Genomic DNA, 14194 nt, shown 5'->3' on the forward strand with positions numbered 1-14194 from the left:
ACACCTGCTAATTGATGCAATATGTTTGAATATGAACAATTTTGGAAAAGTCGATTTTAAGTAATTTAAGAAAAACTGCATCTATTTTAAAATTAAAACTGAACAGAGAACAATGTAATACTACTCGTAGCTCGTAGACAAATGCCAACGTACCTTAAACTGTCATCGTATAATTTTGTCAATGTTAAATTGTATTTTTTAAACTTTAGGCTTTTGCCTCATTCGAACCAGTTTTAAATTACTAAATTACATTTCGGGGACACTAAGCTTAGGTTCTATAATATGGTAGTGATGTAGACAGCACAAATAAATTACATTTGACAATGATAAAATCAACAATTTGACAACATAAAATATGTTGACATTTCACTGGTTTTTCATTGCTACCTATTTTAATTTAAAAATGATGCAGTTTTTCTTAAATTATTTAAAATCGGCTTGTCCAAAATTGTTCAAATTTGTTATACCGTATTTAGCAGGGTTGGAAAAAATCATGATTTTTTAAAAAAAATCAAAAAAATTAGATTTTTTTAAATTTAAATCGGATTTTTTTTTATTTAAATCAGATTTTTTTGATTTTAATTCAAAAGAATATTTAAATCGGATTTTCAAATGACTAGGACTTATTTCCAATTAAAGTCCTATCCTAAATGGCTAAATTTTAATAACTCTGAGCGATACCGATAACATTAACAATTCGACGGTGCTACATCGGTCACCAATATATTCCGCAAAAAAGTCGCTCGCTTCAGATCAAAAGGATTTTTTTTCAAACGTCTCAAAAGTATTAATTTTTGTCATTTTAACGGCTATAGGCATAAACGTAAAGCACTCTTAAGTACATAAGTATGCTACTTAAGTACATACTTAAGTAAAGCCTATATAAGCACAAAAGTACAAAAATATATTATTAAACTGATATTAGGTGTTAAATTCAACGAGTGTACAAATCGTTTCTCGATTACTGGTTGTATTATTTGCAATGTTTAAAATTGATTAAAAACATATTTGTAATGTTTTAAAAAAATAGTGTTTTATTCGGAGTAAAAATGTACTTTTTGTGCCTCCTTGTAACGTCGGAATAGCTTTACGATGGTCCTTCAAATGTACAGCATCGCCAAAAAAAGTATAATTTCTACTCTTAATAAAAAATATACTATTGTTCGGGAATAGTCTTAAGTCGTGAATGAAATTAGTATTATCTAATGTCAAAGTGTAAATAAGTACTTACTGCAAATCAAAATGTCGGTAAGACAAAAGTAAAATTTGTCACTTCTAAATAAATTTTAAATTCCTCCGTTTAGTGGTCTTATGGATTCACACGAAATTACTTCAAAAATCGGTTCAATATTTAAATTGATGAATAGATATTTTTATATAGTTTTCTAAAATTTACAATTATTTTTCGATTTATTATCTGTTATAGAACTATTTTTTATAGTTTTCTAGGATAGATTTTTATAACTTTTACAGTTATTTTTTTATTTATTATAAAGTTTCAATAAAATTAATTTTTTGATTTAAATCACATGATTAAAATTAAAAAAATCACTTGATTTAATTCACGTTTTAAATCATGATTTAAATCATTTGATTTAAATCATACCAACCCTGGTATTTAGTATACGCAGATCTTTAAAAAACCTAAAATACTGTAAATTTTTAAGGCAATATTTGGAGAGTTCAAAATTTGCATGGGATTTCCTGTTTCCAACGACGATGCACCATCCCGTACCAATGCCTGTCTTTTATAAGACAGGCCATGTTTGTATATAGTCAGTAAATGTTCTACAGGGTGTCCGAAAATGAATGCAACAAAATTTGGTCATAGATTCTTGAAAAAAAAATAGGTGACCCGTATTTTTTATTTTTGGCGAGTGCCCTCTTTTCGGATTTACAGCCCTCTGAATTTCGCTCCTAAAAAGAGTTTTTTTTTATTATCTCAGTGCCCTGTTGGACGAAAATCACTAAATTTGGTACACGTTGTTTTACCATAAAATTACATTTTTTGATGCTATTAACTTTTTTTATTTTCATCAGTGGCGTCCCTACGGTATTTAAACTAAATATTATTGAAGAAAAAAATGGTACGCCACTGTTTATTTTAAATAAAAATTATTTTTGTCTAGATTAAATTTGGAACAACTTTACTTTTTGACATTTATTTCGTGACGACGAACCGTTTTCGCGTAAAAAAATAAAAATAATTTTCATACAAGACTGAATCGCTAAAATTTTACCGTAAATTTCAATGGCAAAATTTTTAAAACGGCAAACAAGTTTAAAATAATTTTTTTTATTCCAAAATCTTGTTTTTATTACCTAAGTGCGAACCAAAATGTCGAAAAACCTAAATCGCCGTTTTTTAAATTTTGCTATGAAAATTTACATTAAAATTTTAGCGATTTGGTCATATATGAAAATGGTTTTTATTTTTTTACGCAAAAACGGTGCGTCGTACGAAAAAAATCAAGAAATAAAATTTGTTCCAAATTTAATGTAGATTTTAAAAATAATTTTTATTTAAAATAAACAGTGGCGTACCATTTTTTTCTTCAATAATATTTAGTTTAAATACCGTAGGGACGTCACTGATGAAAATAAAAAAAAGTTAATAGCATCAAAAAATGTAATTTTATGGTAAAACAACGTGTACCAAATTTTGTGATTTTCGTCCAACAGGGCCCTGAGATAATAAAAAGAACTCTTTTTAGGGGCGAAATTCAGGAGGCTGTTAATCGAAAAAAGGGGGCCACTCGCCAAAAATAAAAAATACGGGTCATCTATTTTTTTTCAAGAATCTATGACCAAATTTTGTTGCATCAATTTCCGGACACCTTGTATATTTATTTAACATATTTTGTAAGAAAATGAAGTAAATGTTTGAAACATAAAAGAGAAATGGAGCTTTTTCAAACAGGGAACAACCTGTATATTCAATAACGCACGCAAGGGCATATAAACAGCCCATCATTAATATATATGAAATATATGAAAACCTCTCATTAGCGGCTTTAAAATAATTTTCCTCAACTTAAGTTTCGCTTCAGTGATTTCTCTACGCACCAGTTCTTTCAAACCATGCTCCACTGGCCTTAACTAATATTTAACTTTAGGTTTTATGACAATTTTTCTAAATTTTTACTTTTGATAAAATGATAAAACTGTTCTATTAACTAGTCTCAAATAGTCAGGAGCGAGAATGGTCCTGCTCTTGCTCTCGCTCTTGGTCTTGCCCAAGAAACAAAACCAAGGCCAAGACCATGACCCACAAGGGTCTTAAATTTTTTCATCGAGTTTTTATTTATCTATTCGTACTTCCCATTTTTCATAGATAATAATTAAAATAACGTAATTTTTTATTTACTTACCTAATCCCCCTATAATTTATTAAACAACGAAGAGTTCCTCCCAACCTATTGCCAGCCAATATGTGATTTAAGGTATTCCTCAACAATAAGCCATATTCGTTTAAAAGTTTTTTTGTAGGAACAAGGTCAAAACACACCGAATTTTGTCGCATTAGTAGTAAATATGTGATATAAAAAGTTACTTATTTGTTGAAAATGATTGTTTTAACTTATTGCAAAAAGGTGATTAAAAGTTTGGTAACTTTGAAAATTTTGACGTACTGAATGCTTACATTCAAATTAGAGGAACAAACTTTTCCCCTAATTGAAAACACTAATTCATTCCACTAATTGCGAGGTTCTGATTGAAGCTTTAGTGAAAAAAATTATACTTCAAAATTTGTGAGTAATGTAATTTTGGCCTTTGATTATCATCAATGGCTTTCATTATGGATAGAACTGACTACCAAAAGCTATTCCAATGATATTCTATTAATTTTAATTGTATTTTTTCAGACATTGTGAATGATAGTAAACTCTTAAGTATAAAGTATAACGTATAAAGCTACACGCACACTGGTGCGATCACGGCCGCGATCACGATCTATGATCACGATCTCCACGCGGCCGCGACCAAAAGTTGCTGAAGAATACATATGAGCATGATATGAGCCGTTTTACATTGGCGCGATCGTGTTTTGGAGACGAAGCGGCCTGGCGGCGTTTTATTCTGCGGTGACGATCAGATTCAACTTGTCGAGTTTTATCGCGTGATCGCGACTCAGTTGATAGGAATTTTACGTTATTTTGTGTTTTTTTCTTGTTGCAATCTAGAAATGGAGTTAACAGAGCAGCTAATTAGGGCTGTAAAAATACATAAAATTCTATATGATTTATCCGAACCAAGTTACAAAAATAATAGAATTAAAAATAAAAAGTTTGTGTGTAGCTTAACTGAAATCATAAATTTATTCCACTAATTTCGAGGTTCTGAATTTGATGTTCTGAAAACATTTATGTTATCTCCATATCTCTAGTGATATGAATATTCATCAATATCTAGAATATTCAAAAAATGTGAAATTGATTTAGATGATGGCCAATTTGGCTTTCAAGAAGGAATGGGGGCCAGGGAAGCAATGTTTGGCCCGTCTATTCATTCTGTCTTTCTGTCTTACAGAAATGTAGATACCAACAAAAAGACGTATACATTTGTTTCATCGACTATACGAAAAGGCCTTTGATAAAGTAGAACACACAGTGCTTTTAACAAGAAAAAGGTCTAGACAAGAACGATATCCAATTCTTAAAAACATTATATTGGAATCAGGCAGCATACATAAGGTTAGGGCAAGATGGAACAGATGAAATACCAGTACAACGTGGAGTTCGTCAGGGATGTGTACTCGGGGATACATATTCGATAAGGCCCTACAAGATAAAGGCATTGGCATAAAAATAATTGGCGTCCCAATTAACAACCTTAGGTATGCAGACGACACTGTGATTATCGCTGACAACTCTGAGGCTCTTCAAGAACTTCTAGGCAACTTAGTTCGGGAAGAAGATCCATTGGGCCTTAAAATAAACACGGCAAAAACCAAGATAATGGTCGTTAGTAGGGGAAATATTCTACCACCCAACATACGAGTATACGGACAATGCGTAGACACGGTATCGCATATAGAACAGTCTAGATCAATGTTTAACAAAATGAGAAACCTATTATGTTACCGATCATTCAACATCAACATACGTCTGCATTTTATCCATTGTTATGTATACTCAATCCTCTTATACGGCTGTGAGACATGGACGATTAAAATGAACACCATGACACGGTTGGATGCTTTTGAAATGTGGATCTACAGAAGACTCTAGAAAATACCATGGACAGATCATGTACGCAATGAAGAGGTTCTTGGGAGGCTTAACAAGGAAATGGAATTGCGCATGTCATGCGCAATAGTAGGGCAAAGCTTCTGAAGTTGATTATAGAAGAAAAGGTAGAAGGCAGAAGAGGACTTGGAAGATGCAAGCACTCTTGGCTGAAAAATTTACGAGACTGGACTGGACTGAACTCACACGAGCTGTTTCGAGCTGCACAGGACAGACAGTGTTTCGCCGCGATTGTTGCCAACCTTCATTAGAAGATGGTATTATAAGAAAAAGAAGATATCTCTAGTGTCTGTCAAAGATGGAGAGCTGGCCTCAGTGGAGCCGCCTCAGATACTGGCTTTTATTAAAGCCCTGAGATTGTATGATGAGTTATAACTCGTTATAACTCAAGAAAGGGGAACACACAATAGATAAGTAAGGTCGCGGTGATTAACTCCCCTCCTAAACATTTTACATTCTACATCTCTGGAGTCATAAAATATTTATCTAAAGAAAAAGTCGTCATCTGCCATGATTAAATGATACTATGGCGGAAATAGCTACCAACAGACAATTTTATTATTGTCTGATATGTAGCCTGATATAATCCAGTATTTTAAAAAGTTCCATTAACTTCAGTGTTCCAGGTTATATAGAATTTCCTATATGACCTGAGCCGATGCCCCTTAGCCCGGTATAAATAAAGAGACTCATATAAATATATAAATAGTAGTACTGGAATTTATTAATATATTATCTGTCAACTAGAGAAGTACTGCTATTACAGTCACAGAAACAATATTTACTATCGTCTACGGCTCATAAACCAAACAATTAAGATCGCAATAAACATTGTTGTACATTTACCAGACATAAAACTATTATTTATCCCGTCGGGGTTTAAAATAACTTAACCAGTCATTTGAACCGCTCAAATGACACATTTATCGCTCTTGTAACACGTTCCTACTGTTTGAAATTTATCTCAAGTTTGTGTCCGTATTACGTTACCATTAACACATGTCGTTGGTTAAGAAAAACTGCCTTTTTATATATGTATAGATTAGTCACGTAAATAAACTGTCTGATTAGTTTGAGAAAAGAATACTGCATCAAATAAACTATGGATTGAAACATGCAAGATACCGGATGATTTATTTTACTAAAAAAGTATTTTTTTCAAACGTCACAAAAGTATTTAATTAGTTTTTGCGATGCGATTGACAATACAAAAAAGTAATTTTAACGTCTAGGCATAAAAGTAAAGCACTTTTACGCCTAAGCATAAAAGTACAAAAATATATTATTAAACTGACGTAAAGGGTCATTTTGAAACCAACCCAACCCAACCGAACCCTACCATAGTTTCTCGATATACAGGGTGGTCCGAACTGTATTCCGGAAACTTTGGCAGCATATTTTGCAGATAAAAATAAATAAAAAAGTTCGTATAAATATATGTTCTAAAATGCTTAGTTTCCAATATACAGAATGTAGAATTTTCAATTTTATTTCGATTTTTTTTTCAAATAATTTTTGAAGTAACGTCAATATTTGGATGAAAATTGATGTCTGGGAGTTTTTTGACATAAGAAATTTGATTTTGATGTCAATATGACTCCTACTTGAAGAGGGCGCCACCTACATATTTTTAACTGGTTTGAAGAGTAAATAACTTTTCGCCAGTATCTGTATAAAACTACTGAGTAAAAAAATATAAATTTACGACGTTTTTTACGTAGAAAAGGTCTCTTGGTAAAAATCGCTACAAGTAATGGTTCTCGAGATATTTAGAATCGAGATTACCAATACCTGTCGTCATTGACATAAATTAAACACGTTGACTAAATCGTTGTTAGACCGAAATCATAAATTTGAAATGTTTTTGTGCCAAAAGTTCAGCAGAAACTGTTTTATTATCATTTTTTCGAAGAAAAATTTATGATTAATTAAAAAAAAAATAAAAGTTTCCAAATTTATCATTTCAGTCAAATAACTATCTACTCGACATACGTTTATTTTTTGTCAATAATGACATTTATTGACTGTTTCCATTCTAAATATCTTGAGAACGGTTGCTCGTGGCGATTTTTTCCACGTGACATTTTTTAAGTAGAAAATCACGGAAATGCATATTTTTTCATCCATTGATTTTATACAGGTACGGACGAAAAATTATTGCTCTTCAAAATAGCTAAAACACATGTATGTGGCGCTCCCTACAAACAGCAGTCATGTTGACATCAAAATCAATTTTTTCACGTCAAAAAATTCGCAGATACCAATTTTCATCGAAATATTGACTTTACTTCAGAAATTATTTGGAAAAAATCGAAATAAATATGAAACTTCTACACCCTGTATCTCTGAAACTAAGAATTTTAGGACATACATTTATACGAACTTTTTTATCTATTTTTATCTGCAGAATATGCTGCCGAAGTTTGCGGAATACTGTTCGGATCTACAGGGTGGTCCGATATACAAGGTCCAAGGTATTACTTTTAAATATTTTTATATTATTTGGAATGTTTGAAATTGTTTAAAAACTTATTTGTGGCGTTTGAAAAAAAATAGCATGTTCTATTCGGAGTAAAAACGACTTTTTGTGGCTCGCTAACGCTCGTCCGTCAAACTAGGGTTTCCAACCGTCCTCTATTCCAGAGGACAGTCCTCTTTTTGATCTCACTGTCCTCTCTTCTCTCGCGTATTGAAAAAGTCCTCTTTTTTACATACCAAACTCAAAATCTAAAAAATATTTGTGTATCGTCACAATGCTTTAAAAAATTGTTAATCTGTGTCTTTCGCTACTCCCACTCGTTTATACAGAAAAGAAGTCGAAGAAATATTTATGTAAAAGAAATATTTGCGGAAGCGATAAGCATGTTTAACTATTTTATGTATACTTATTGTTGGCTCATGTTGTGAAAAAAAGTTTTGTTGAAAAAGGTTTGTTTTATTTTATCAAATATTGAGTATAAATATTGTTAAGAAAGTAAGAAACACCGTTAATGGCTTACCATTGACAACTTTTTGGTAAATTCTAGACATTTGGGCGAGGTTTCAAAAAATGTTTCACCTGTGTCTCTTTTTTACCCTCTCATCCTTTATTTTTTTATTTTAAAAGTTGGCAACTCTATGTCAAACTTACAGCATCGCCACAAAAAAATCATTTTTACTCCTAATAAAACAATATATATTTTTTTTAAAGTTACAAAAGTATTAGTTTTTGCCTAGTGATTGACAATACAAAAAAGTCATTTTAACGCCTAGGCAAAAAAGTAAAGCACTTTTACGCCTAAGTATAAGTGCGAAAATATATTATTAAACTGACAGTATCATATTCAACCCAACCCAACCCAACCAACTTCACTCTACCATAGCTTCTCGATATATACAAGGTACTAGGTATTACTTTTGAATATTTTTATATTATTTGGAACGTTTAAAATTGTTTAAAAAATTATTTGTGACGCGCGCTTGAAAAAAATAGCATGTGCTATTCGGAGTAAAAATGTCTTTTTGTGTCTCGCCTGTATGTCGTCAAAACGTTAGTCAAGGTCAGACGTTAGTCAAACGTACAGTCTCGCCACAAAAATTATCATTTTTACTCCTAATAAAACAATATACTATTATCTCTATTTCTACTGGGTTTCGACACTTGCACGTCTGAGATTTTCTTTATATTATAAACGTTCTGTAGATTAACCGACGTTTCGTCATTCCAAATTTCCGTTTTCCGGCATTAGATTTCATGAAAGCATAAAACTACGGCACCTGTTTTATACGACATGCAGTTCATTGATCTAAACTACCTCCTAATAATTTTAAATTTAACTCGACCTTATCGTAAACATCTCTGTCGTGGGCATTTTAAATAATAAAGACTATAATAAGAGCAATTTACGTTAATAGGCTTAAGTAGTATTGAAATGACTAAAATGCAGGTACAATGAACGCTCAGAATTAAGAACTTTTTGGTTTTCAAATATTCATTGTGAATTAACAATGACAACATTTTCTTCAATTTGGCATTTTTGAAATAAAAAACGATATATTTTTTAACATTGAATAAAAAGTCCAAGGAAGGGAGCATATAAACAAAATTAAAGCGACCACGATGGGGATTTAATATGGCTGACTTAAATTTCGGTTTATCAGTGACATTCTAATATATTATTTAGAACATGTTAAAATATAAAGTTGGGTAGAAACTAGAAACAATAATTTGTTATATTTGTTTTAGATTTATTCATTAAATATTATCAAAAATAGAGATTTGTAGATTACAGATGGGGGTTGGAACCTTTGGTGTTACAATAGCAAAATAAAACACTAAATCACCACAATACACCAAAACACTTTTACTTTTGCACTGGACGCGCGTTTCGCTAACAATATTAGCATCATCAGCAGATGATTAAAACTTCAGATTTAATCATCTGTTGATGATGCTAACATGGTTAAACTAGTGTATAGTGGTGATTTAGTGTTTTATTTTGCTAGAGATTTGTAATAAAAATAATTAACTTAGTATAATTATTTAATAACATAAATGTAGATACGCTATTGAAACAACGCTATGTCACATTGACCTTATCATTCATGACAAGTATAAATGCGAAAATTCAAGAATAAAAACTTGATTAGTTAATTCTATATTAATTTCGTAATTGATTAGTTTGCTATTTTTAATATAATTTATATACTTACTTACAGTTGGGGGTAAAGTGTCGCAGAGGTAACTGATTTTGAAGGATGTTTCTAGATTCACAATGATACTATAGTCTCAACACAATGTCTTTCCAAATTTGTACACTTTACATAAATCCAATTATAAAAAAAGAAATATCATAAGGAGTACTCAGAAAAGTGAAACAAATCCGAAAAAATCAAATAAAATACCTATAAATGTCTTTTTTTTGAATGTCTTCTTCCGTCAAAAATTTCGTGTCGTCAATTCCGTTTCTAATGCATAAAAATCAGGTTCAGTGTGTTCTTTTTGCAGATTTAAGTTCACCAATATATTCATTAAAATAAAAGTTTTTTTATTTTTTCAGATAAAAAAAACGAGATTTTTAGCCAGTGTCTTGTGCTGGCGTCCTGGCTTGCTAAAAGATGTCCAAAAAATTCCATTTGAAAAAATTGAGATATGATTAAAAATATGATTTTTAATACCATATATACCATATGCGAAAAAATTGACATATGATATGTCATCCTATTCAGAGTGTCATTTTCTATCGAATAAAGTAAAAAAATACCGAGGGTGCCATATAAAAATCAAAAGTTTGTAGTAATTTCCGGTGAAATAGGAAATGACCGAAAACAATTGAATACGTCAATCAATCATAATTTATGTTTTTTTATTAGAAAAAATAAAGAAGTTATAGGGGAAAACACTTTAGCTTTTTAGCAGATAGATACGTTTATTATAAAGCGTTGAGGTTCTATTAAAATGACATTATATGAAATCAAACTACAAAATTAACAATTATTACCCGATACCCGATAACAATTACTTAATGAGGTAAAATCAAAAAGCCTTAACCTTTCTGTATATGATTATTTGCTTACGACGACGGGAGGAGATACCTTCTGAAACTAAGTATTTTTTGTCTGCAACAAAGGTATATAATATATAATAATATGTAAATGTAATACACAATACGTTATTTATAACATTTATTGTTTGTAAAATGACAATGAGTGATTCACGACAGTGACAGATGTATCTGTTATTTTAATTGATAAGTAAATTATATTTTCTGTCTTTTTTGGGATGTTGTCTATCGTAATCTTTTATGACTGGTTGGACCAGATTGGTAGGTACATTCGGTAAACCTTCTAAGCCGATAGAATTCTGTAATTTTCTACTGTATCACTAAATGTTCTAACTCAAATGATATATTTTCATTTAAATTTAAAGAGCATGTTGTAAATATTTAATATGCCAATAAAGATATGTGATAAAACAAATCTTGATCCTCCTGAATAATTGATTAGATAAACAAAATAAAACCTAAATTTTGTAATTCTAATCAATCAATCAATCATTTATTCCATAAGACATTATACCATTGTTACGAATAGTCAATAAATTACTTAAAACTAACAATAATATCTAATATTTTGTATTTTAGTTGCATCAAGTACAAATGGAGGCAAATACGTACCCAGAGCCATACTACTGGACCTCGAACCCGGTACCATGGATGCAGTCAGATCGGGTCGATACGGCAAGCTTTTCAGACCTGATAATTTCGTTTTCGGTCAATCTGGTGCTGGAAACAACTGGGCCAAAGGACACTACACCGAAGGCGCCGAACTGGTAGATGCAGTCCTAGATGTAGTAAGAAAAGAAGCCGAAAACTGCGACTGTCTGCAAGGTTTCCAACTAACACACTCGCTAGGAGGCGGCACTGGATCTGGTATGGGTACACTGCTTATTTCGAAGATCAGAGAAGAGTACCCTGATAGAATCATGAACACTTATTCAGTCATGCCTAGTCCTAAAGTGTCTGATACAGTTGTCGAACCTTATAACGCTACCTTGTCTGTCCACCAACTCGTAGAAAACACCGATGAAACTTACTGTATCGATAATGAAGCCCTGTATGATATATGTTTTAGAACCCTTAAAGTACCAAATCCTAGTTATAGCGATTTGAACCATCTCGTGTCTCTCACGATGTCTGGAGTTACCACCTGCCTGAGGTTCCCAGGTCAGTTAAATGCCGATTTAAGAAAACTAGCTGTCAATATGGTTCCATTCCCTCGTCTCCATTTCTTCATGCCTGGATTTGCTCCTTTGACCTCCAGAGGAAGTCAACAGTACAGGGCTTTGACTGTGCCTGAGCTAACCCAGCAAATGTTTGATGCCAAAAACATGATGGCTGCTTGCGATCCGAGACATGGAAGGTACCTCACAGTGGCTGCAGTTTTTAGAGGTAGGATGTCCATGAAGGAGGTAGATGAACAAATGTTGGCCGTGCAAAATAAGAACAGCAGTTACTTCGTCGAATGGATCCCGAATAATGTCAAGACGGCAGTTTGTGATATTCCACCAGTTGGATTGAAGATGTCTTCCACATTTATAGGTAATATATTATTAATTTATGACCTTTATCTTTTTAAATGGCAGAACTATAATTTGCTATACAGGATAACTTAAATTTGACCCCGGAGATATTCAAGAAAAATCGAAGATTTCGATTTTATTTGTTTCTGACGTTATTTTAAAAGGTATCCCAAAAGTAAAAGCACATTTTCATTGCCTAAAGCCACCTATTAAAAAACGATTTTTACAAGTTATTGAAGGTTCAAAGCCACTATGTATAATTTGTTTTATTTCGTTAGAATCGCTATGAATTAATCTATTTCGATGTGTAAAATCAAATCTGGCCCCTATAAGAAAAAATTGACGGCGGGAAGCACGTTTAGCCGCCCATATTAAAATACGTTAATAAAAAGGTGGTAGGCAGTTCTTTTAGTTTCAAAGTAAAGGAATTTTTACAATTTTTTTTATCTTTTTGATATTATTTTGATATTGTTACAAATTTTGTTGCAAATATTATTCCTAATCTTAAATTGAAAACCGCGTTTCGCTAGCTATTGTAATTTTGGAGTTACGATTTTTTAAAATTTAACCCCCTCCCATACCCCCCTACCAATCCCCCACCCTCACAAGAAACTAATAGCCAGATTTTCGGGTGCCACAGTATTTTTGTGGCAAATTTGGTTAAAATTGTTTTTTTTGCCTGTAAACCTGTATATACAGTGTGAGTTTTAAATAAGTGCAAATATTTTCAGGGCTGGTCGATCTCGATAAAAGAAACATATTTTCTCTTTACCGTTTTTCAAATAAGTTAAAAATAACCGTGTTATTTTACTTTGAAAATTTCCAAAAAAGTATGTTTTTTGCTTCAATTTTGAGAACCACTGGATCTTTTCTGTGTTTTCTTTCTTGTAAATTTACAATCTACTACCTATGTTGCCATATTATCAAGAAATTATGTTTTTTTAACTAAAAATTATTTTAAAAAATCCAAAAATCTTTTCAAAAAATTCCTAATTTTCCAAAAAAAATTTTCGCGAAAAAATCCTCATAATCGTGTTTCTGGGGTCGAAATATACTACCCCTAAAATATTTGCACATATATTAAGACCCACCCTGTATAAAATAAGTTATATATTTATTTTTTTGTTTGTTTTTTAGGCAATACAACGGCTATCCAGGAACTATTCAAGCGAATCTCCGAACAATTTGCTGCCATGTTCAGGCGTAAGGCTTTCCTGCATTGGTATACCGGAGAAGGTATGGACGAGATGGAATTTACCGAAGCTGAATCCAACATGAACGACTTGGTATCAGAGTATCAGCAGTATCAAGAAGCCACAGCTGATGATGACTATGAAGCAGAGGAAGAGCCTGCCGGAGACGATTTTAACTGCTAAAACTTCTAAAAGAGTATAAAATTAAAATACGCTGATGTTGATTGAAATAATTTAAGTGATCAAAGTTTACTAAGTTTATTTTTTATTGATACAAAAATAAGAGAAAGAAGACTGTATATCAACTTAAACTTAGATCATTTAGATAATACTGATCAGATAAATGAACAGTAGTTTTAAATTAAAAAAAACGTTTTTTTTTATTTATTTTAAATATAATTGATAGCTCAGAAACAGATTTAACAATCAAAGTACTGAGACTCTTATCAACGATTGAAATAATTGATGTATTTCTTTATTAGTTTGTTATTTATTAACCCTTTTAAATCGGAAGAATACATAAAAACAGTTTAGACTTCTAAAAAATAACACAATCACTGCCTTTGCTTGCAAACTATTGTGTTGAAATAAATTTAGAGTCAATGACTAGTCAAGGAATTGTTATAAAACATGAAGTTCATCATACTTTTTGTTCTGATCATAATGTGTTTCAGTTTGCTAGTTGCTTCAGT

At 31.6% G+C, this 14194-nt stretch overlaps 1 protein-coding gene across 1 annotated transcript in view; it reads left to right on the plus strand.

Moving 5' to 3' along the window:
- Positions 1–13925, plus strand: part of LOC115890491 (tubulin beta chain-like) — a 37655-nt gene extending 23730 nt beyond the window's left edge. Inside the window, exons 3-4 of the mRNA XM_030910738.1 lie at positions 11372–12328; positions 13447–13925. Of these exons, the coding sequence (XP_030766598.1) occupies positions 11372–12328; positions 13447–13685 (1196 nt within the window). The 3' untranslated portion in view covers positions 13686–13925. The remainder of the gene's footprint in view (positions 1–11371; positions 12329–13446) is intronic.
- Positions 13926–14194: the final 269 nt, after the last annotated feature.

Source organism: Sitophilus oryzae, unplaced genomic scaffold (genome assembly GCF_002938485.1).
Source record: "Sitophilus oryzae breed Bouriz unplaced genomic scaffold, Soryzae_2.0 scaffold_1178_pilon_pilon, whole genome shotgun sequence".
Lineage (NCBI taxonomy): Eukaryota > Metazoa > Arthropoda > Insecta > Coleoptera > Curculionidae > Sitophilus > Sitophilus oryzae.